Source organism: Rattus rattus, chromosome 1 (assembly GCF_011064425.1).
Source record: "Rattus rattus isolate New Zealand chromosome 1, Rrattus_CSIRO_v1, whole genome shotgun sequence".
Taxonomy (NCBI): Eukaryota; Metazoa; Chordata; class Mammalia; order Rodentia; family Muridae; genus Rattus; species Rattus rattus.
In genome coordinates, this window is record NC_046154.1 from 144,845,671 (window position 1) to 144,870,880 (window position 25,210).

At 38.5% G+C, this 25,210-nt stretch overlaps 1 protein-coding gene across 1 annotated transcript in view; it reads left to right on the forward strand.

The window, feature by feature from the left end:
- The window catches only part of Cspp1 (centrosome and spindle pole associated protein 1), a 114,063-nt gene that overhangs the window by 41,338 nt on the left and 47,515 nt on the right, over nt 1-25,210 (forward strand). The window contains exons 6-15 of the mRNA XM_032906662.1: nt 868-948; nt 1,998-2,096; nt 2,996-3,408; nt 11,260-11,394; nt 13,519-13,589; nt 17,819-17,912; nt 19,516-19,573; nt 21,812-22,020; nt 24,178-24,311; nt 25,036-25,114. Of these exons, the coding sequence (XP_032762553.1) occupies nt 868-948; nt 1,998-2,096; nt 2,996-3,408; nt 11,260-11,394; nt 13,519-13,589; nt 17,819-17,912; nt 19,516-19,573; nt 21,812-22,020; nt 24,178-24,311; nt 25,036-25,114 (1,373 nt within the window). The remainder of the gene's footprint in view (nt 1-867; nt 949-1,997; nt 2,097-2,995; nt 3,409-11,259; nt 11,395-13,518; nt 13,590-17,818; nt 17,913-19,515; nt 19,574-21,811; nt 22,021-24,177; nt 24,312-25,035; nt 25,115-25,210) is intronic.

Sequence of the window (25,210 nt, forward strand, 5' to 3'; positions counted from 1 at the left end):
TAACTAGAAAGCATTAAATGGTCAATAATTGTTTAATGATTTCATGCATGCAAGAAATTAGATAGGCCAGCATCTACTGGTTTGGCTTTTATGATGTAGTACTGTAGATGATGTCCCCCATTTTAGAGGTGGAGAAACTGAAGCAGAGAAACTAAGTGACTTATTTAGCATTTTTGTCTAAGTAGTCAAAGATTTTTTTTTTCATTTGCTTTATTTAATGTGTTCAAAGAGACTTTATATTTTGAATCCTTTTTGATCCTTTGTGTGTAGGACAGGTGCTATTCTCACTTTATAGAGAGGTTGACTGACTTGGTCGTGCTGCGTGACTTGTGTGTGTGGATGTTAGATGTAGAAGCTTGAGTCTTAGGTCTTGGACGCCCAGGCTGATGCTCAGGAATGCTCTAATGAATGCCTAGTGGACATGAATGGAAGACACACAAGCAACATCATTCAAAGTTTAGTTTTGGGATTCTGTGCGTATATTTATTTAGATAACTATAACAAACATCAAAACACTCCAGGCCTTCATAAAGATACTGGTGAAGAAGTTAAAAGAATGAAGAATACATACTTAGAGGAATATGAATTGGAAAAGATCAAACCTTTCCATGCTTTAATCACCTTGATTCAAGAGATAGGCATGTGTTTCAAATCTAAGTTAAAGCTTGAATCTCTCTTTCAGGGAGTTGGTTTGAAGAATCGTTTTCCTAGTCACCTTTGTGTGTTTCCTAGGCCTCTCGTCTCTGAATCCACCTCCATTCCTTCCTTCTGTGTGTTACGGACCGGGTTAGAACGTAGAGTGTAAGGAAATTTTCAAACATAGAAAGTCAATTAGCTAATGTATATTTTTAATGTGCATATATACAGAAAAATTTCCTATCTACTGGTGAAACAGACCCATCTACTCTGGGAGTTTCTCTTCCTATTGATGAACGGTTATCTGCCAAGGTAGGTAGATAGGAGTAAGAGTTTCCCGGGGCTACAGAATCATGAGAGAATATACCTTTCATTACATTATTTCTCCTCACTCGAGTATAACCTTTTAAAGAGTTAGGGAATTTCTAGTTGAGTTAATCTCTTTTTTTTTTTTTTTTGGTTCTTTTTTTTCGGAGTTGGGGACCGAACCCAGGGCCTTGCGCTTCCTAGGCAAGCGCTCTACCACTGAGCTAAATCCCCAACCCCTAGTTGAGTTAATCTTAATTTAAACATTCATGATACAATATGATAGATTTCTTTAATGTGATGATTCTTTTCTGTATTCTATTTATTCAAATATTCAGTTTATTATCTCAACATTGATATGTGAGCCACAAAGTCTGTGTGATACAGTTATCAGTGACGTGGGTGGGTGTGAAAGGGTAGACGTGTTGGGCCAACTGTGTTTCTCTCCCTCCACTGATTGTCTAGGAGATGGTGGCAGCATTAACTAGTATGTAAGACACAGTGGACAGTTACTAAGTTTCAAAATGCAGACCTAATTTACTCTTTTAGCTTGTGTTGTTTCAGTGAAATTGAACATATTAGGATTTAAGAAAATGTCCTAATGCAATATATTTGAACAGAACAGTTCTATTACAGTATTTTAGTTTGTGTATATACTTTTTTGTCAGTTTGTATTTAATAGCCTTTCTTTAACTTGGGAATAAAATAGTACTAAGTATTTTGGTGGTCTGGGGGAGTTACAGGAGGGAGATGACACTGCGAAGCACCAGGAAAACAGAATCAGGATGGTTTATAACTGGAGTAGCTGCAGTCTGTTATCGACTTCCTGTGTTAATGAGTCAGACAGCATATATTCACGTGTATTTGCTATGGCAGCGGAGACTTGGAGAGCTACAGTGTTGCTCTGGTCCCTTTTTGTGCTCTTCAGTGACTCCTTGTCCTTAAAATCATCAGGAGAGCTAAGAGCTCTGATGTGCATGCCTCTGCTTTCGTAGACAGGCTTCCCTCCTCCCCGGAGCTGAAGTTAACATTGCCTTTCAATTGGTTTTGTAAAGGAAAGGTTGAAACTTGAACGCAACCGAGAATACAATCAATTTCTCAGGGGTAAGGAAGAATCCACAGAAAAAGTCAGACAGGTAGAAAGGAATATTGAGGTATGTTTTATTTTTATAAAGTGATTTTTAATTTCACCTGCATGAGTGGGCTGCCGGGGGGTGGTGGTGGTGGTGGTGGTGGTAGTTGTGGTCATGTTTGCTCCACTTTCCTTGACTTCGTTTTTATCTTAACTGATTTTTAAATTTTGACAGTTTCTAGGCGTTAGAAATTATATAATTTTTTTCATGTATAGAATAACTGAAAGATGAAGTCCTGTTTAAAAACTTAGTTTTTAAATCATTTTTTTTAAAGATTTATTTATTTATTATATATAAGCACACTGTAGCTGTCTTCAGACACACCAGAAGAGGGCTTCAGATCTCATTACAGATGGTTGTGAGCCACCATGTGGTTACTGGGATTTGAACTCAGGACCTCTGGAAGAGCAGTCAGTGCTCTTAACCACTGAGCCATCTCTCAGTCCTTAAATCATTTTTAAAAATATGTCATATCCTCTCTCCTGTCTCCTCCCTTAACTCTTTCCATGTTGCTCCCTATTCCCTTCAAATATATGGTTATTTTTCTTTTGTTATTGTTACATATGTATGATGCATAAATATAGAACTATAAACTTGTGGAGTTCATTTAACGTTGCTTGTATATATATGATTTAAGGGCCTTGATTAAAGGCCGACAGAGCATCATTTAACACACATGCATGTAATATATTATATACGTAATTTTAGGTAAATATAAGTTAATATGATTCCCTATGGCTTTTTTAAAAAAAAGAATCTTTTATTTTCTCTTTCTTTAATGACCTTTGATTAAATATCAAAGTTGAGATATACGTTAATGCATTTTAAGGACTATTATAAGATTCCTATGTAATCAAGACTTTAGTTAAACTTTGTATGGTAGTGTCTCTTTAAGCTTTGTTTCCTTTTTAATTCAGCAGGCTAAGAGTCAAAGGAATAAAAACCCTGTTAGTCAAGGTAAATCTGATCTGCCTTCACAAGCACTGACTTCATATGCACATTCAGAGGGACCTGCACATGAAGAGCTTCTAAACCAAAGACAGCGGGAGGAGGGCCGATACCGACAGCTAGATGATGGAATTGAATTAAGGACTAGAAGACCGCTTAAACAAACAAATGAAGAAATAGGCATTTCTGGTACAAGCCACCAAAGCTTTTCCAGCAAGGCAGCTGCTCCAGAGAGAAGAGCTTGCAGGTTTAACGAGGAGCGTGTGCTTGACAAACAGTACTGTAGAGCTGACCGTGATCCTGACATAAGTGAAGACATGGACGACAGGTTTAGATTTGAAAGTGATTTTGATCGAAAATTTTTGAGAGTATATCCAAACAACAGGTATTTAAACCTTCATTTTCATTTTCTTTCTTTAATTTTGCTGTTAGTTTTATAGTTACATTAGAGAAAAGCAGTTTTATTGGATTTGCCATATTTAATTTAGTTATACTGTCAGTTTTATGAAACACCATTATTTTATGTGTCATTGAAGGGAGATAAAGAAAACACTCAAAATGAGGACCCTAGGCAAAGCTAGAAAGTGGAAAGTGTACACCCCTAATCTCAAGGTGAATGGACGCGTTCTCACAGAGGGGAATTCCTGTCTCAGCCCTAACCAAGTAGGAGAGTAAGAAAGAATCAGAATCTTGCATGTGAATTTGAATTCTAAAGCAGCAATAGATTCAGATTCACAGTCTGGATTCCTACTGTCAGTGGCTTCCAAAGAAATCCCAAGGTAAGAACTCAGGCTGTCCTGGCTTAGAGCTTCCCAGACTGCTGACAGGGAGAAAGCCCACCCCTCTCTGTGAGTCAGTGAAAGTTAGGCTGATGGGCATCCGAGTTTAGATGTTACAATGTGTGGGAAAGGGACATTGTAACCCAGATGAAATGCAGTCCTGTTTTTACTGTTTGTACATACTAGGTATCTTTATCAATGTGTAAGTGGACTTATGTAATTGAAATGACATTAACTTTTCAGAGTCAGATTTCCAAGTGTTTTCCACTTCCTTTAATTACTGATTTTGTGATATTGTTTGGAACTTCTTAACTATAGGCCACTGTTTTCATTTACTGGATTATATAACTTGGCATGTGTTTCCTATTAGCTATAGAAATAATACAGAGCCTATGTTTGTCATTGACCTGTTAACTTGAAGGATTACTTGTACGTTTTGGGGCCTGTTTTGTTTAATAGTCTGAATATTTAATTTTTTAGTATTTTAGAAAATATTCTCAGGAATTAATGCTGTATTCTCAGTATTTTGATTACTAATAACAATACAAAACTAGCATCTGTCTTTATTCTGTATCGTACATAGTTTAGATAATTTGAATTCAGATTTAATAACAAGAATTAGAAGTGTGGATTGTGTGCTGTGGTTTCTTTGAGCTGAAGCTAACTGTTTGTACTTCAGAAAATGCTCCAAATCTTTTAATATCTTAGATTTAAAGTTTATTAAATGACCTCTCAGTTCTCAGTTTGGGAACCGCAGGTACTCCCGGAATCTTGATGTCTTTTTTGTACCTGAGAACTTTGTAGAACTTTTATTTCTTCTTTATGAATATAATGAAAACATAACTTTAGGTTTGGAATTTTATGAGACTATGACAACTGATGCCTTGCTCTTCACATATGAAAACAAACCAATTAGTTCTGTTCTAATCATTGAGGACTGCATGATTTCCTTACGTGTCTATCTCACAGGCGGAATGACCTTTCCCTATGAACTTCTTTAAATCGTAGTTTGAGATTACTAAAGGTTGCGTTCTTACTTGTGATCTCAGTTCTGAACACTATTTCTTCAAACCAGAAGGCTGCGTTTTGTTAATGTATCAGCTGCCATAGCTCCGTGTCTGGCTGTTTCTCATGTTTCTTGGTAATATGGCTTATATATCCACCCCTTGTCATTGAAGAAAAAAGAACTCACATCGGTCACTCCATAGGTTATATGTAATGGGCTATAGTTGTTAGTAAAAGAAATAATCCTATTTATTTTCTGAGATTTCCTTGTTCCTGCATTTTTTAAAGTTAAGTTTTTGATCAATTTTACTTTTATAGTGATGCTTTATTTTTTTTTATAATTTTGGTATCTTTCTAATTATCTTACGACTTCCTAACATACCTGATGTATAATGAATGGTACATTTTTTTCTTATATTAAAGATAGGGCAATGAAAGCTCTCCAGAAGTGTTTCTTTTTTCCTAAAGTCATACCATGAATTGATCAGTGTTCTTAAGTAATTAACAAAGTGGTTCTCACTGTGACTCACAATTTGTACTCTGTGTGTTCGTGTGTATTATTGATGTGTGTATACTAATGAGGAAAATGGGTGTAGGAGCTTTCCAAAGTTGAATATAAATAGGTTTTTTAATGATACTTCGAATTACAGATTCTTAAAATGTAGTCTGTGCTAGTGTTTAATATTTATTAACTGAGTAGTAGACATTCATATATTATCTTTTAATGTTTTACTTTAATATTAACTAGTCAAAGAAGTTTTCAATATTGGAAATACTGTTTTGCAGTTTCTGTGTGATTAATGTGATTAACATTTCCATTCTGTTTAAATTAGTTGCATATTTATAATTAATAGATATTTAGTAAAATCCTGAAATAGTTCTTTCTCTGAAGCTTGACTCTGTACGAATCACATAGATTAAGTGCCTGTTTAGTGTACTGTGTTCCCTTAGATTTAAAATGTCAGGCACAAATGAGAAATGTCTAATTAGAAGCTATCCATTGGTGTTTGCTTCTCACTTTGTATCTTTAATTTTTCTTCAGAAGCTTCATTTTAGTAATTTTAAAAAATTCATTTTTTTTAAAATTATGTGTATATATGTGTTCCTGCCTAATTTTATGTGTACAGTGTTTGTGTGCAGTGAACTGGTGGAGGTCAGAGGATTTCAGATTCCCCAGAGCTGCAGTTTCAGGCCACTGTTAGCCATTTCATATGGTTCTGGAAACTGAACCAGGGTTTTCCGCAAGAGCGTTATGTGCTCTTATTGCCGAACCATCTCTCCAGCCCCATTTAAACAGATTTTTTTTTTCACATTAAAGATACTAGAAAATACTAACTACAGAAATAGGAAGAGCTGGAAATAATGGGTTAATGCTGCTCACAGGTAGTGTCTCAGAAAGCCTAAGAACAGAGCTCAGTAGTCAGTTACATCACTGTGAGCATGGATGCGTGGAAACTCAGAGCCCAATAGCAAGGTACACATCACTCATGTGCGCAGCTGCATGGAAACCCATGCAGCGCACACTGGAAATTCACCTACTTGGGTACATGGAGACTTACACATCTTTTTTTAATTGTCTATAATTTTTTTGAGAAAGGCTCTTAGCACATGTTAACCCAAGACTAAGTATAGCTCAGCCTGCCCTCTAACTCAGGACAGCATTTGGCCGCAGCTTCTGAAGCGCTGGGACTGCAGGTAGCAGCTACCAGACCCAAAGAAAGATGATCTTGATATGGAAGCAAACTGATGTAAGAGCCACTCTTAAGGATTTGGTAGTTTCTGTTCTTTTCTAAAATTATACTTAATTTTTTTTAAAAAAAAATTGGGGGTTCATTTAGTGCACTGGTAGAGGTCAGAGGTCAACCATTTGCCATAAAGTTTCTTCTGTCTATAACGTGTATGGGGATTGAACTCGGGTCATCAGGCCTTAAACTGGTGGGCTGTCTCACTGGTCCTAGTGATTTCTTTTAAAGTTGAGAGAAGTTGATTCATCCACGCTGTGTTCTATATCATTTTAGATTTTCAGATGGTTTGGGTTTCTCTGTGTAGTCCTGGGTGTCCTGGGAACTAGCTCTGTAGACCAGGCTGGCTTTGGACCAGATTCGCCTGCTTCTGCTTCTTGAGTGCTGTGATTAAAGACAGGTTCCACCACCTCCTGGCCTGGTAGTTTATTTTGATAATTTTTTTTTTACTAAGTCTAAACGTTTTAGAGTCATTTCTGAAATAGGATATCTTAAGGAAAAAAGAAAAAGGTATTCATTATTATTTAGGAGTTGTTCATTCGTGTTGAAGATTCTACTTTTGAAATGTTTTAAGAAAAACATTAACATGTATTAATTTTTAGCATAAACTTGGTTTCTGATTGAACTTTGTTCCTTCGGGCATTCTGATCTTTTTTTAAAGATTTATTTTTATTTATATAAATGTGATACACATGTCTGTGAGTGTCTCTGGAGACCAGAAGAGGGTGTTGGTTTCCCCTGATTAGGTGCTGGCTCCTAAACCCGTGTCCACTGGAAGAGCAGCAAGTGTTCAAGAAAAGAAAGAGGAGAAAGCTTTCCTTTTAACATGCCTTTTTTTCCAGTCAGTAGGATGATGAAAATTTGCAGTTATTCCAGTCTCTGGATCATATTTTGAATTGTATATGAGAAAAAGCAATTTTTTTCTTTTATGAGGGCAGTTCCTTTTTGACAAAAGGGTCTAAACACTTATATTTTTTCAAAATGTAAATCAAGTTATAATTCCTATTCTAATATGCTAGCTCATGTCTCTGAATATTAAGGGCACTATTGATGGAATGAGGTGTTGGGTGTGAGTCTGTGTATGTAACAACTATAGAGAGGCTTAACCCATATCACTTCTGGGTCATAAGAACAGTTTTCATTCCACTGTGGCTTTGATGTCATAGCCAGTCAGAGCACCTTTCAGGCATTGGTCTGAGTAGTCTCCCCGGTCATTGCACTGCAGCTGGGTAGCATGGAGGGCAGCTTAGGCTGAGAGGTTGTGAGACAGCAATGGTGAGGCTCCTACTTGCTTCTGGGACAATTCTTAAAAGAGCTGTTAATCCACCATAAAAAATCGTGATTGTAAATTAAAGAGGGCTGACAGAAAATACATCAGATGTTAAGCTCAAGCTTCTTAATTAACAGGAAAATTAGTAAATGAAGTAGATTCCGTGAAAATACTAGTTGTTTTTAGAAACAGTCAGGTGGCTATGATAGTGTCATGATAGAGTGCCTGGTTACTCAGTATTTCCCTTTTTAAGCTTTTTACAGGGTTCTCTGTGTAACCTTGGCTGTCCTCAAACCCAGTTATTCTGAAGACCACTGGCCTTGAACTCACAGAGATCCACCTGCCTCTGCCTTCAAATGCTCGGATTAAAGGTGTGCATCACCACTGTACAACCTACCCAGTATTTTCAAGGCCCTGGGTTTGATGCCCATTCCTTTAGAATGGTGAAATGTATGGATTCAATATGGCTATTTTGAATAAAATAGTCTTAAATTTATTATGAATAAAAGTTGACTAAGATTCTAAACTACATCTTGGTTTCATGACTATCTATGCTGAAGCATTTTAAAAGGTCTTGTATTATTCTATGAGCTTTCTAGTTTTATTTATTAGCAACAACCTCAATTTTAAGCTATTTAAGATAATTTGTTAAACTTTATAAATTTAATATGGTACAAAATAACCTTTTGGGAATATAGCGCTTGTTGCTATGATCTGTCTATGTGTTGAAGAACCCATGAACTCTATTTTTGTGTGGGTTCTTGGTCTCTGACTATTATAATCAAGTATATTAAGGTTGTAAATACAAATATTGTTTTTAGACAAGTTAGCTGAAAATGCAGGAAACTGTAGTTCTTTGGTAAATTTTAGAGTAAATTTCTATGTTTTTAATTGTCTTTTAATTCTGGACCTGAAGTTATGCTTTAAAAAATGTTAAGTTTGTATTTCTTGACTGCCTTTTTTTATTTTTTAAAGATTTATTTATGTATGCAATATTTTCTCTACATGCCAGAAGAAGAGTACCAGATCTCATTATGAGCCACCATGTGCTTTTTGAGAATTGAACTCAGGACCGCTGGAAGAGCAGCTAATGCTCTTAACCACTGAGCCCTCTCTCCAGCTTGTGTTTCTCTGTGTAACTACTAAATACATTGTACTGAAGTACAAATGCCTTCTTACCACACCGGTGACCTTACTTCTGTGTGTTATCTCAGGTCCCTACCACCATTTCTGAGCTTGGTGACTCTTGAGAATGGCTCACAGTTTCTTGTGTAGAGTTATCTTCTTCACAGCTGGGACTCTGTTTATTTTAGTTTTATTGAGACAACACTTTGCTCTGCCCTGGCAGCCCTCGAGCATCTGGTAGTCTTTTTGTTTTATTTATTTTTTTGCCTTAGCCTTCTGAGTGGTAGGATTGCAGACACACCAACACACCCAGCAGACAGCAAGACTTTACTGAAGTTATAGCAAAGGGAAAAGGTGCATGGGGCAGTCAGAGGCAAACCAGATGTCTCGTTTGGCACCTTCAGTGACGAGATACAGATGGTAGGATTCCCACAGCACTGAATTGGGGCTCGGTGCCTAAAGTATTCTTGAGGTCTGCTTATATATGTATATATGCCCTGTCCTAGCACAAGCTAACATTAGGGCTTCCTATAGGAAAGCAAGTGTTTCTTTATAGCCTATATTGTTTGTACAAATAGTTTAGGAACAGCGACACACTCATTAATTAGTTCTTAGATTGGTGGGACCCTCCTGAAACCTATGTCATAAGTGAAGGCATTCTTCAGTCTGCTGCACTAGATTTTCTGCACACGTGTATTACATTGATGCGTTATGACTAAATATGAAGGGCATATTAGTTATTCATTCCAGTTAATTAAACTGGAATCCGTGTTTGTGTTATCTTTGCTCTAAGTGGTAGAAATAGATTGTGTTAGTTTAGAACATCTGTGCCTCAGTTTAAATAATGCTAGCTTTTTGAAAATTAAATTGAAGTAAAATTTTAAAATGGTGTGTAGAGTACTGTGTTAGATGTGGGTAAAAACTGAAGCAATTCCTGTTTTCACGGCAATGTCACTGTGTTATAGGATGACTATGTGAGAAGATGTCCCCCACATCAGTGTGGTGTGGTTTGTGATGGGACTGAGTGAAGACCATGGTGGGTGGAAATCATTTGATTCTTTTACCGCTGAATGCGGCCATAATTGGTAATCTGATCAGAGGCTTTGTGTTAGTTGGTATAGTTTTTCCTCCATAATTTTTGTCTTCTTCAGAAGGAAAACTATAATTTGTTAACAGCCACATAAAGAAATATGAATTGTGAGATGTTGTTTATTGTGGATGCTAATAAATGCTGGTTTCTCTGCCATAAGAAGTTATATTCAAAAAAACAAATCAGTGTTTGCCAAGTGGAAAAAAAAAAGGCAGCTGAAAACATTTTCACTGTTTTAAATGTCTGCCATTTTATAGAAGAAAATACATTTTAAACTTTGTCTTTATTCTTTCTGCTCTTATAAGTAAAATGAAGGCTCCTCAGGTCTACTCTCCATGTTTTAAAATGAGCTTCTTCATTCTTTTGTGGGATTTACTGTGCCAATTTTTAAGTTAAAAACTTCGGTTTTATGTATAATGAAATCATTCCCAGAATGCATGTGTCTTCATCAGAAAATAATTCTGTTTTGAGTTCTGCCTGCAAACTTCAGTGTGTGCAGGGATGTTGTCTGGTCCACGTCCAGAGTAAAATTTGGCCTGCTGACAGTGCATTTAATTACTATGTTAAACAATTGATAAAATATGTCAGTGTGTTATCTTATGTCTATAGCTGGAGAGATGGGTCAAGAGCTCTTCCTGCTTTTCCAGATGATCCGAGCTCAGTTGCTGCACCCAAGCTTGAATTAACAACCTCTTCTAACTCCAGTTCTAGTTGATCTGACATCTTCTTCTGGCCTCCTCAGGCATCAACAAAGGCATGGCTTGTGTACACACATGAGGACACACACACACACACACACACACACACACACACACACACACACAAATTAAAATCTTTACTCTTTTTTAAAATTAAAAAAGCATTAAATTAAAAAATTAATTATTTAAATGTAATATTGAAACAAAATATTGTAGAAGTTATATTGAAATAGTTTACAGTAATTTCATATATTAGGGTCTGGCATTATAGCATTATAGAGAACTTTCCTAGTATATTCTTATACATAAAACATCAGCAAACTTGAATGTAAATTCTTTCTATTTCTTGTTAACTAGCAGATCATATTTGAGGCAAATTGACTTTGAGTTAACTTTAGGATATAGTGCAGTGAACTGTCAGCACAATCTTTTGCTCACTGTAATGCTAGCACATCAGACTGTAGAGCCCTAGAGAGATAAGATCCACTGGATATGAGACATGCTCTATAAGCTAATGTATTTTTAAGGCCACATGGGAGCAGACAAGCGTGTGCGGATGAGGAAAACGTCTCAGAAGAGCCAAAAACGCCGATCTCAGAAGAGCCAAAAACGCCGATCTCAGAAGAGCCAAAAACGCAGATCTCCTGTGCTGAAAATAAAAGGTATGTCGGTGACAGCAATTCTCCCCTGCAGTCTTCACAGCCGGAGACAGCAATGCCTACACCTGGCTTCAGGAAAAAGTAAAAAGGCAGGGTGTATTAGCAGCCCTCCTGTAGTAGTGAGGGGAACCAGTAGGGAATAGCTGGGGATGAGCACTCAAGGATTTCCTTCAGCATTCTCTCTGTTCTCGAGCCTCCTTCTGTGCTAGGACTTGAACACAGATCACTAGGTGAGTGAGACAAGCACTGTACCACTGAGCTCCATCCCTGGGTCATTATTCCCAGGAATGATATTTTTAGTAAAGTTCGTCAGGGCTTTCCGCATAAGCCTCTCATTATAAAGTTTATACATTAGTTTGAAAAATGAAGGAGAAATGAGCATCACTGAATGATGTTATAGTGAATTTGAAACATCTTGGAATTTTGGCTGCAGAGATGACTCGGGTATGAGTCCCAGCAATGCATCTGATGGCTCACAGCTGCCTGTAATTCCAGTGCCAGAGGAATCTGACACCTCAGCAGGCCCGTACACACACTTAAAAGATTATCTTGAAGTCATGGTGCTGCAGGTGGGCAGAAAATGTCCCTGCAGTGTGAGCTTCACTTATTTATTTATTTATTTATTTATTTATTTATTTATTTATTTATTTATTTATGCTTATTGGTGGAGTTTTAATGCTTACACTGTAAAATTAGTATCCAAGTTTCTATAGGTAACAAATCAAGTAACTTTTAGTTTTATTTTGGTGCTTTTCTGTGTTGTCCATAAGTATGAATAGTTTTAAAAAAAACAAAACCTAAAAGAAAACACATGGGCCATCAAGATGCCTCAGTAGGTGAAGGTGCTTGCTGTAGGCCTAATGACCTGAGTTGATCCTTGGAATCCACATTATGTGGGACAGAACTGCCAAGGTTGACCTCTGACCTCCATACTTGAACCGTATCACATGTATTATAAACACAAACAAAAATGTTAATATTGATGAAAATATATGGCATAACCACGTGAGGTCTGGGCATGTGGCTCAGTAGTAGAGTTCACACGGACAACCTCCCCTCCCGCCCCCCAAAAAAAAGATCAGGAAGTGGGCAGGAGCATACAAGGGTAATGGGGAGCTGGGTGTGGTGGGACCACATTGTGTGCGTGTATGGAGCGATCTCACTGGAGCCTGTGGTTGGTGTAAGCTGACAGGGAAGGCAGGAAGTTGTCCTAACGTAGACAATAATGACGTAATGAAGGCTGTGTGCTGTGTCCTGTGCAGTGTCCTGTCTTAGAGGAGACAGACTATCACCCTAGCTGTTAGAGAACTTGCTGTTTGTTCCAATTAAGTTTCCATTGAGGAGCTGACTTTTTTTCTTTCAAGAAAGTTTTTTTTTTTAATTCTTTTTAAAGATTTTTTTTATCCTAAAGGGATAATCTTCTTTTCTAAATGGGAACATAGGAGGTGTGTACGTGTGTGCATGTACACACATGCGTATATGGTATTTCATATAAAAAAGATTTCTACTCTGTGGACCCAGTGAAGCAGGCTGAAGAATAAAGAATAAGATAGCACAGTTTTAACCAGCGTTTTTGAAGGAAAGATTAATTCATAGTCACTTGTTCTTTTCTTCAAAGGTTCATGTCTGCACAGGTGTTTGTGAGGGCTGGAGGTGAAGGTCTAGCCTCTTCCTCCATCGGGCTCCACTGTACTCCCTGTATTGCCTGACTCTGGAGCTGGCATGACTGGCCAGCAACCCTAGGGTGCTGTTAGAGTCACCCCTCCCCCACTGTGGAATATAGACATGCACGGCTGAGTTAGCTCTTGTCTGTGTGCTGAGGCTTGAGCACAGGGCCTCATGATTTTCAAGTACTATACTCACTGAGCCGTCTCAACTCCTTATTTTTTGTTTCGAGACATGGGGTTTTCACATGGAATTGAATTTTACTGTGTAGCCCAGGCTGGCCTCAGCCCTACAGTCCTTTCTTTCAGCCTCCTGGTGCTGGCATTAATGTCGTGCACCACTGTTCTCAGCCTCCTGAGTGCTGGAATGGTGTGCACCACTGTTCCCAGCCTTTATGTTGGATTCTGATTTCCAAAACATACACGGATTTTAATATTTGCTTTCTTATATTGTTTGTTTTAGTGTTCGAGATAGTGGACCACCCAAATCTGCTGATGTCAATATCACCAGTCCCTTCGCAGGCATGCTCTTTGGTATGTCCAGCACTGTCATTGGATTAGACCTTTGTGGAGTGTTGAATTAAATGTCCTTAGTGAGAACTCAGTGTTGTGAATAACAGCAGGCATTTATTGAGGCTTACTTCATGATGGCTGCCATACAAAGCATTTAACATGCATTGTATAGACCCGCTGATACCCTAAAGCTAAATAACTAAATATCTGTAGGGTTATACATGAGAGCCGAAATCAGTTTGAGCAGTAAGTTTTTTTAAGCTAGGATTTTGTTGTATTATGAATGTTTCTTTTTATTGTTTTATATGTAATTCTTAATTCTTTGCTTATTTCTTGTATTGTAGTTCACTTCTTTTCAACACTCCATTCTACCACTCTTGTTGCCTTAATCACTATTCTAGTGTGTGTGTGTGAGAGTGAGAGAGAGAGAGACAGACAGACAGACAGACAGACAGACATACAGAACTGAGAAAGACTGAGAAAGACTGGACTTCACATGAGCTTTTAAAACCTAAAAGCCCACCCTCAGTGGCACACTTCCTCTAACAAGGCTGCCCTTCCTATCCTAATCCTTCTAATCCTATCAAAGAGTTCCATTCTAGTGACTAAGCATTCAAAATATATGAACTGATGGGGGCCACTTATATTAAAACCACCATACTTGTTCTTTTTATATAGTTTATGAGTAAGTGGGGTCCTTTGTTTGTTTGTTTGTTTCTTTTATTTATTTATTTTCAAAGTCATGATGACCCGCATTTTCTGTTTTTTTTTAGGTCAAAGGTCAAGGTTATTACTGAGTATGGTCCTTTTGGTTTACTATATTATGTTTGTCCTTATTTCAGAAATGGTGTGGTGAGCCTTGGGTTTTGCTTATAGCCTTGGATTATCTTTGTATACAAAAGAAGTTGTTTTTTGAATGGACGCTTTGAAGGTTTAGCTAAAATTTGGTTTTAATAAGGTATATGAAAAAATTGAATAGCATATTAGGTTGATCCAACCTAAATGCAGTCAGTAAGTTAAATTTTGTCTTTGAGACATAGTTACCTGGTATTTTCAGACCTTACATGGTATTTTCAGACCTTTTTTTCCTAGACTATTGTGAGAAAGATGGTTATGTTCACAAAAACTTAGTTCTTGTTGCCTATAAGGTTTGACCAAGTTTATCCTTTAGATCAGAGGAAAGGTACATGATCATGCTGTACTTTTAGTCGATGGTAAAAGGAGAGTGGTAAGTGGACAGTGTTAAGCTGAGATTAATTTTATTAGCAAGAAGGTTATTCTGCCATCTGCTGAGGTCCCCAGCATGCAGTCGGGAGCCATGAAGGACACACAGATGAGTGTTTGCAGTGAGTGACTGACGTCACTCAGACTGATGTCATCTTAACTTGAGGGTCTCTGTCCTTGAGGGGTTTGCACAGACAGGGAGCTTACATCCCTCTAAAGGCGGTGATTTCATTTCATGTCACGACTGTGCTGGTCATAAAAACACTTTTAACTCCACTTGTACTATAATTTATTTTCCTATTGTTTAGCTTCAGATACTTTATTTGGGGCTTTTACTTTATTAAAAAACAAAATAAAACCAAGCTGGACATGGTAGTACACACTTTTGATCCCAACACTTGGAGGTGAGGTAGAGGTAAGCAGATCTCTGAGCATCTGGGGCCATCCTAGTCTACGTAATGAGCTCTGGGACAACCAGGGCTACGAAGACCAGTGGTTCTCAATCTGTTGGTCTCAGCCCTCACAGGGTTACTATCAGATATCTCTTATCAGGTATTGACCTTACAGTTTCTAACAGTAGCAGAGCTACAGTTTTGGAGTAGCAACAAAATAATTTTATAGTTGGGGGTCATCACAGCATAAGGAACTATATTAAAGGATCACAGTATTAGGAAGGTGGAAAACCACTGGTGCACTCTTTTTTGGCAGGGTGGAGTTGGAGGGAAATAGCAATGTACTGTGGCATTTAGAAGAGAGCACACCTTGCTTAGAAGTACATATTTGAATTTACACAAGTGAAGGCTGTCCTTCAGTTGTGTCTTTGTACTGCCTGTTTGTATCTCGGGCCTAGGGCTTGAGTGGAGCACAGTTGTGCCTACCAGCTAAGAATTATGCCGCAGAGCTACATTCTTAATGCGTGCTGGTGTCTCCTACAGTTTGCAAGCACAGTTCATGGAATCTTTATTATTTTACGTTTGTAAAATAATTTATTAAATGATTTTAAAAACATTTACTCTTTTGTTTAGAATATTTGAGACAGAATCTCTTTAAGTAACCTGGGTTGGATTAGAACTTGCTTTGTAGCTCAGGCTGTCTGAATTCATAACTCTGTCTGCCTTCTGAGTGCTGAAACCACATGTGTGTGCTGCGTCCTTCTTCCTTTGCTTTCTGAGATGCTGCCTTTACAAATTGTGACATCCAGGTTGGATGTCAACCTGAGGTCTACTGAGATTACATGCATGAGCCACTATGCTTGTGTAAATAATCCTTTTAATGGCTTAGAAAATACAGTGTGCGGTGTGTTTGAAAGATTGTTTATGGTATGGTTGTCAATCACGATAGCTTGTAACGCAGTTAAATCAGGCTGGTTGGTCTTAATGGTTTGTTGTTTCTGGTCTTGCCAGTCATACAGAGAAGTGTTTACGATCTTCTTGCCCATAGATGGCAGGTGCAGGGATTTCTTTAGCAACCGTGTTCAGCAGGTTTCGGCAAGACCTTTGTGGACCTGAGGAAGAGGATAGCTTACTGTTGCTCTTTGATGGAGGGTTGTCTATGTTGTCTCAGGAATGTGTTTTTCTCAATGTTTCTATCTTTCCCCCAGAGTGGGTGGCTTATGTTCGTGTAGGGTTTTCATCAGAATTTCATGACCTTAATTAAACTTCACTATGTATGGAAGTGTAGTCCAGAGTAGCTCCCTGGCCCTCCCCAGACGATGACAGCTGTTGATTTGTGTCAGAGAAGTTTGGAAAGCAGGAAACACGGTGTGCCTAAGAGCTGTGGAACAGTCTCAGAACCTCTGTATTGCTTCTCCTTCTGGTGAGCATCCGGCAGAGGCCAGCAAATGATTAGCGATTCCTCTTATTCTGGGACTTCCAAGACCTGGTAGTTTACTCTAATGCACACATAACTTTTAAGAGTCTGTTGGAAGATCAGCTGGTTTCTTTCACGTGCTGTATGGTGGCTACCTCTTCCCCATAGTCTGCTAGTGTTCTGATGCTTGGGTTCCTACCTCTGTATAGATTACTGATTTACTCCTTGATGTACAGTTCTTCTATTTATTAACAACCTTAGCTTTCTGATGGGCTTAAACAAAGTTACCTTCTATACTGAATACCTCCTCATATGGGCTTTCCTTTTTGTAGTAGCTTCCTCATTATGTCTATAGGAACACTAGCTATTTTATCACTCTTATTTCTTCTACTTTCTGTCGTGCGTGCGTGCGTGCGTGCGTGTGTGTGTGTGTGTGTGTGTGTAAGTGTGTAAGAAAGGGGGAGGGAGGGAGGGAGAGAGAGACACACACAGAGGGAGAAAGACAGAGGGAGGGGGAGAGAGATACAGATCATCAGGACCTTGCCCCATGGTACACAGTTGTTGGAATCCCATTATTGGGATGATTAGAAGTAGGACAGAGGGACCTGTTCTCACTTTTGGATGAACACTTGTTAAATTTAGAAGTTTATAGAAGCTGTTAAGGTATCTTAGTTACTCTTCTGTTGCTGTGATGAAACACTTGTGACCAAGCCAACTTAAAAAAGAGTTTATTTGGCCTACAGTGCCAGATGTTAGACTCCATGACAGTAGGGGAAGCATGGAAGTGAGTGATAGCCCACATAGGAGAAGGAGAAAGCTGAGCAGAGAGAGGAAATTGGAAGTAAGGCATGGCCTTAAGTTCTCAAAGCCCACTCGGGCATACTTCCTCTGGTAAAGCCTTATCTCCTAAGCCTCCCCAACAATGTCACCAACTCAGACCAAGTGTACAAGGCCCAGGATTCATGAGGAACATTTCTCACTCAAACCACCATATAAGGGCTGGGGAATAGCCTTCTGTTACTCAGAGGGAAGTCTTGCAATTACTGATGCATGTTATGTCTGACCTGTGATTAGAACTCATAAATTATGAAAGTAATTAGTGTATTGATATGACTTTCCCCCTAATTTTTTTTATAGTAATTATTTAAACACTGAGTTTCTTAAGCTTGAATTTTAGTTACATGTGATACATAAGAATTAAGATGTTTCTTGTCCAGGAGGTGAAGATCGAGAAGTAGCCAAGAAGAAGAAAGAGAAATATAGACAAGAACTACTAGAGCAGATAGCTGAGCAGCAGCAGAAGAAGAGACGGTAATGGGATGCGTGCGTTGAGCAGAGAGCACTTGCTGCAATGAGGAGAATGGGTGGCAGGTTTTTCCGCTGGAGCTTGACTAAATCACTTACCTGTGTCTGTTAGATATTGTCCATGTATAATAGATCGAAAAGTAGTTTACGTTGAAAATAAGAAGTGGTAAGCATATACTCACACAGTATGAAATGTAGTAAATCAGTGCTTCATTGTATTTAATCCTGCCGGAATCTTTTTTATTTTTGATTAATTTTCCTTTGACAGTTTCAGAGACGTAACTAATCAGTATTAATCCTCCTCACCTTCTCACAATTTTCTTAAACAATATGTGAAGCATTAAAGCAATATTAAAAATATTGGTTCTAAAGAATTTGAGAGTTACCTTCTTATTCTTTTATTCACCTCCAAGAGGAAACTAATTTAATATCTACTATTAAGCTATCTTTAAAAAAAATCATTAATTTTTGTAGTGCTGGCCCTCAAACCCAGAGCCTTGTGCTTGTTAGTTAAGCAAGCCCTCTATTATTGAGATTTTCTTTTCTTTAAAGATTTATTTTTATATTATGTGTATGGATGTTTTGCCTGCATATAAAATGTGTATGCTTTGGAGGCCAGAAGAGGCCTGGATGTGTAGATGTAGAGTGGGGTTCCAGGTGGTCGTGACCTGCCACATAGGTGCTGAGCATCGAGCCCAGACCTCTGCGCGAGCGTGCGCGCGCACACACGCACGCACACACGCACGCGCGCACACACACACACACACACACACACACACACACACACACACACACACACACACACACACACACACACAGTGTTTTTCTTAAAATATTTTGTTGCTGTAAAATTATATTAAATGGCTTTCTTAACCCCCACTAGATCCGGCACCGCAGTGCCCCATGATATCTGCTAGATATCTTCCCAGAACACACATCCCAACTCCGTGGCGGCCCAGTGTCTCTGCCGCCACACACTCTCACAGACTCAATTCTCCACAAGAAAGAACACAGAACACAATAACCTCTGATCCAACTGATAAGATAGAATTGCCTACCTAGACACACAAAGCCCTGTATGTATCCATCCCTTATGAATATTCATAACAACCTGTAAATGTGCAGAGAGGAATCTTAACATCAGCCTCCATGTTGTCTCTGCTGCTTCTCCTCCTCCTCCAGTCTCCCGTCCTTTCCGTTCCCGTCTCCTCCTTTTCCCAAACTTTTCTCCCACCCATCCTTCCTTCTCGTCCAATGACAGACCTCGTTCTGTCTTGTACCTGCCTATACCTGTGTGATGACATCATCCCACAATCTTTGGTTTTGGTTTTGTCTTATTCTATGTAAATCACTCCGTCTTTGAAATGTCTCCAGTCTTCATTTTGAGATATGTACTCTAAGCCACCCGGCATGTAAATCACAGCTTCCTGTGCATTGTGATTAAATTTGACTTGAGGATTTTAAAGCTTTCTTATCAAAGGAATTATTTGTAGTTGGAAATGAATTATATAGACTTCGTGTACAGATCTGTTTCACTGATGACTACAATTTTGACAAAGTAGCATGTTTACTACAATTTTTCAATTTATAAAATCTTAATTTTATTTAGAGAAAAAGATTTAGCATTCGGAATTACAACTTCTGGAGTCCAGGACCCTGAAAAATCGGTAAGAGTTCTTGGCATCTTTTAGTGTTTAATCCTTTATTCAAAGTAGCGTCAAGCATGTTAATAGCAGGGGAGGCTCCACATATTGGGATACTGTCAGAATCAGTTCAGGTTGAACAATAGCGAACCAAATTCCATTTTCATAAATGTCAATCAACGGCTGTGAGCTATAGAAGTGTTACCTGATCTTGAATGTTTCCCACTGTAGCTTAGGATGATTTTCTTTTCATCTGTGCATCATTTTTTGGAGTTTATTTTGCCTTCTGTGTACATGTGCCATGCCCAAGGGAACGTTCAACCAGTGTAACTTAAACTTGATTAATACTGCTTTTAAGTATTAAAAATTTGACATATTTTTTTCTTTATGAGAGTAATTTTTAAAAAGATGTGTAGGGGTTGGGGATTTAACTCAGTGGTAGAGCGCTTGCCTAGGAAGTGCAAGGCCCTGGGTTCGGTCCCCAGCTCCGAAAAAAAGAACCAAAAAAAAAAAGATGTGTAACTTGTGTCTTTCATTTTGTTATGGTGAAACTAGAAGGATACTCATACTCTTTTTACTTGACTTTTGCACTTCTCAACACCTTTCAGTGGAATGCCTCACACACATCATTGCAGTTAAGTAAGGAGGAGGTAACGGTTTATTGCTTTCCCCGCAGTGCCCTTTTTGTTGTTGGATGTGTCATGTTTATTTGCTGAAAGTTTTTTTTTTTTGCTAATGATGGTTAAGACCTCTAGTTTTAATAAAAACTTCAGTCTTTAGCAAATCCTTAAAGTTACTATTATATTAATTATTATTCAGCTATAGACAACTTACTGATTTAATTGTGTGTGTGTTCCTTCGGTTATCTGCTTTAAAGTTTAGTGCTGGGGTGGTGGTGTAGCTCAGTGGTTGAGTGTGTTTATGCTGCTCCAGTGCACCCCCTTTTGTGTTTGACTGTTCATGTAATACACACTTTAACCTTAGAAATCAGTCCTGAACCAGACTGATCATCATATTTTTTTCTAGCTACTTGAGAGGCTGAGGCAAGTTTGGGGCCTCTGTGGGCTACAGAGTAAGTTTATAGTGAGTCTGGCAACTTAATAAGATAAAATAAAGTAAAAACCAAAAGAAAATTAAAAGGATCAGCACTGTGACTCAGTGGGAGAGTTGCTGCCTCACATGTGTGAGGCCTTAAGTTTAATCCTTGATTCCCAGTAACGCAGAAAAAAACTCTTCCTGACAATATTGCCTTGCAGGAAAAAAAAAAATAGGGTCCAAAGTAGTCATTGCAATAAAAAGTTAGCTTTTGGAAACTTGTGCTTTTAAATGTAATATATCGGCATGTTAATTTTTATAGTATATCATAGATCTTATTTATTTTGGAATTGAATCACCTAAAGAGTGTCAAGTTAAATAAGTATGTATTAGAGGGAATAGTTAAGATTATTTAATAAACTTATTAAATTATGAATTATAATTTTAGTAAACATATAATCTATAATAAATTTCTACAACCATTATTTTATAAATTATAAATATATAAATATTCATATAGATATATCATATTCATATAATTGAATATAATGATATGGTATATGTTTATATAATAATTATACATTCTAAAAGTAGATTAATAAATTTATTAAATTTATAAATTATTAAATTTTATAGTCTGTGGTAGAGCTTATTCATTCTGGAATTGAATCACCTAAAGAGTGTCAAGTTGGATAAAAATGTATTAGAGGCAGCAGTTAAACACTATTTAATATTTAAACTGACATAAGATGCTATTCTGGAGTAGAGATAGCAAGCAGCCCCTGGCCTGCCCTGTCACAGCAGCTCTTCTTGTGCATACGGTGTATTGTGGTACAGCTTCTTTCACTGTCACTGCGGCCTGTGGAGTCCGTGGTCCTCTGCTCTGTCTCCCTGGTCCGTAGCAGCTGAGGAGAGGCGTGGCATGGAGCTGCTGCTGTCTAACAGAGACCTGCGCAGGAAGTTCCCGCCTGGCTGTAGCTGATGTTTACTCCTGTACTAATCATGAGCCTCTAGGTGGCTTATGTGTTTCTTGGGGGGGCCTCAGTTACCTGCTTATAAAATAAGAAGCAGACCTTTAAAGCCCTTTTTTAGCTGTAAAATTCTGCTGTTCTGTGACTGTCTTAAGTGCCTGCTGGGGGAGAGGGTCCTTGGAGGTCCTTGTCACCGTTAAACTTATGATTCTGTGTAACAAACAGGCTTGTTTTTTTGTCTTTTTCTTTATTTTAGCCTGATAGACTAAAGCAGTTTAGTTTGACACCAGGACACTTTGAAGAGACGATACCACCCGAGAGACCCAGAGTAGCTTTCCAGACACCTCCCCCCCCCTTCTCTGCCCCGTCTGTCCCACCCGTCCCACCAGTTCATTCCGCCCCTTCTCACAATGAAGACTTGCCCAGTGGACTCGGCAGCACCCTTGGTGAAATGGTGCATCCCAGGTGCTTGTTTAAATGTTTGTATTTGGGAATTAGGGAAGGCCTCATGTGTAACCGTCGAGTTTACAAGGGTGCGCTGCGGCAGATGATCTTCCGAGATGTCGTGTCATAGTAACTTTGCTGAGTACTTTCTTCATTGTTACTGATGCTCTCTCTCTGCTATTAGAGACAGGAGAACTCTACTCTTTATCATTTAAGAGGCTTACTGTTCTTAAAGTGAATTAGTAATACAGTTTCGTAGTTTTAGGTCATATTTTAATATCTTCTAACATTTAAAAGTCATACATTGTTCAGTTATTTCCACTTGGCAATCATTGAATTGTTTCTTCAGCTTATTCAGAAAAATACTGTAATCTGGTGCCTGTCTGTCTGGTCTCACAGTTCTCGCTGGGCTTGCTCTAGGGCAGTTGGGATCACAGCCCTGGGATTGATACCGCACATGCCATTTCTATGGGGAAAACATGCTATACTAATCTGTACATAAGAAAATCCTGTAACTCAGATATTTTCTGGCCTATACTTATTAATGTACTAATTATAGGAATATCTTTGCATTTGTAGATATTTTACTTAACCTTCTAACACATTGCTGAGATGTCTCTCCTTTCAGTAGGACTTGGTCTTTTATTTGTTACTAATGGACTCTAGGGCTTTTCTTACAGCCTTTCTCAGTTGCTTCCTTTATCTCCTTGAGTGGCTTCCCTACTCCAAAGGCTGAGAGACTGGAATTACAGAGCCACAGTGCTTTCTGTTCTGGTTTAGAGGCTGGAATAGTCGGCCTCATTGGACTTTATGCCAAAAAGTCCATTTTGTAAAAGGGCTTTTTTGTAGCACTTGTGTACATTAGAGGGCTGCTGCGAGCGTTGTTTTCTATGTGTAGATACAGTTTGGGAGTTGCTGATGAGGATAGATTCTTTTCATAACAGTTACCCAGGTTGTTTTTGTTGGTGTGTCTACACTGACGATGGTGAGCTTAGACTCACTGCCTGACCAATAACGTGTGGAACTGCTGACTACTGAAGAGACCTTTGGTGCTACCTTAGCCCCCAGATTCTTTAAGGTGAAATATGTTAATGTTTGAGTAAAAAATAATCTAGAATGTTCCTTTTTCTTTGTTCATCTAAAGTTACTTGCCTTTGCCATTTCTATTATTGAAGAAGGCTATGCTGGGAGAAATGTGTGTCTCCTCAGTGAGGGAATGTCGACGTCTTTATACACTTTAAGTTTATGAACTGTTAAGTATTATATCAGGGTCATATGCATTCTCAAGGAACCATGTTGTGGTTTAACTTTCTGTGAAAAAGCAGTAAGTTTTACATATAAAAAATATTGGGTTGGGGAGATAGTTCAGTCAGTAAGAGCGTTGGGTGCTATGGGATGAATTTGTGGTCTCAGTTCTGGGAGGCAGAGACTGGATACCTGGGACTTGCTGTCCAGCCAGTGTAATTAGTGATTTCTTGGCCTGTGAGCAACCCCATCTGAACACAAAGTGGACGGCTCCCCAGAAGTGACATGCAAGACTGACTGCCAGCTTGTGCATTTGTACACACTCAAGTGCACATCCTCTTCTGCACGCACGAGTCCATTACACATAATGGACACATGAGCGCTGTGTGGATGCGGGCGCAGGTGTGGACATGCATAAACATACTCTGTGCACTGTCTTGTCCACACAGAACCATTTGTAAACCCGAGGCGGTGGAGCTCTTGGTCCTCTCTCTCTGTGACTCTCATCACATGGCACTTCCTGTTTTGGGAACCTTCAGGCCTTCCTCCTGTCTTCTTATAGACTGAGCTCCCTGCTCTGCACTCCCCTGGCATTCTTTGTCCCTGGCCTTGTGGACGCTGAGTTGCTGTAGCGTTCATTCTGTATCGTTACTGAGGGAAAGGGAGTATGCCTTTGTTTGATACGGCACATAACGGCTGTTGGATGTTACTCAATTACTTTAACTTGTTTGCATCTTACCGACATGTTCCTGAAGCTCTAAAGTTTGTTGCTATTTGCTTTTTGAGTCCTAATTTTTCTTGAACAATTAGTACAAGGCTGATTTTTAATTTTAATAAAACCTTTCTTTTTTTTTTTTTTTTACAAAAGATTAAATTATATTGAATAAAATAATAAAATATGGGGATAATTTTTGTGTTTTTCTTTTGCCATAGAATTGTACCTGTGCCTCTGAATCCGCTTCCACCTCCGCTCCTTCCCCACCTCGTCCCTAACTATCGAACTCCTTATGACGACGCGTACTATTTTTACGGTGCCAGGAATACACTGGATCCCAATATTGTGTACTGTGAGTTTTCTGTGTTCTGTAAACACTTTTCTGGTGGTTTATAAGGATGAGTCTTCTTATGGAAGCAGTAGTATGTAAATGAAAAAGGAAACGGCTTCATTTAATCCAAGTACGTGTTTATTGACAATAAAATCATCCCCAGTATCAAGTTTGATTTTATCAGTTTGCCATGATACTCGATAAAGATACTTTGTGAAGAGGAGATTTATTTTAGAGACCTAATTTGCCCAAATACTGTGTGCAGGGCAGATGTGGCTATGTGTGTCTATCGGTTTTTTCCTTACTCCCCTTGTAAGTTCATGATTTAGTCATGGGGCTTCGATTTCTACTCTGTTAAGTTTGTTAGCTTAAGATTTTATGCATTAAATCCCTGCATACATTTTGGAGGACAAACCATAGCCATACCCATGTTGAAATGCAGTTATGGATGGAGACAGGATCATGAGTTCAAGGCCCGTTTGGGCTACTGAGGAACTTCCCCATCGCCTTGGGTCATAAAACAAGACCCAGTTTCCAAACCAAAGTAAAACCAATTGTGTCTTGTAGTTACTTGCCTTTTACTCACAGTTAAGAGGTAATGGCTTTATGTTTCCCTGTGTGCTTTCGCTAACTCTGTGCCCAGAAGAATATATTGGTGCTTGGACAAAGCTTTTTAGGGATAAAACGTTATTAATAGTAAGTAAATATTCTAAAATAAATGTCTTTTTTTCCCTTCCCTGTTTAGATGGTTCAGGAATGATTGGAGGACATCCTGTCCCTCATGTCTCTGCCCCTGTCACTCACCAAGTAGCACCACCAGCTGTGTAAGTCTTTAGTTAGAATAAAGCGCTAATTATGCTTATTATCAGATCTTGTAGCTTAACTGCTTTAAAGAGCACCTGGTGTAGTATTTAGTGCAT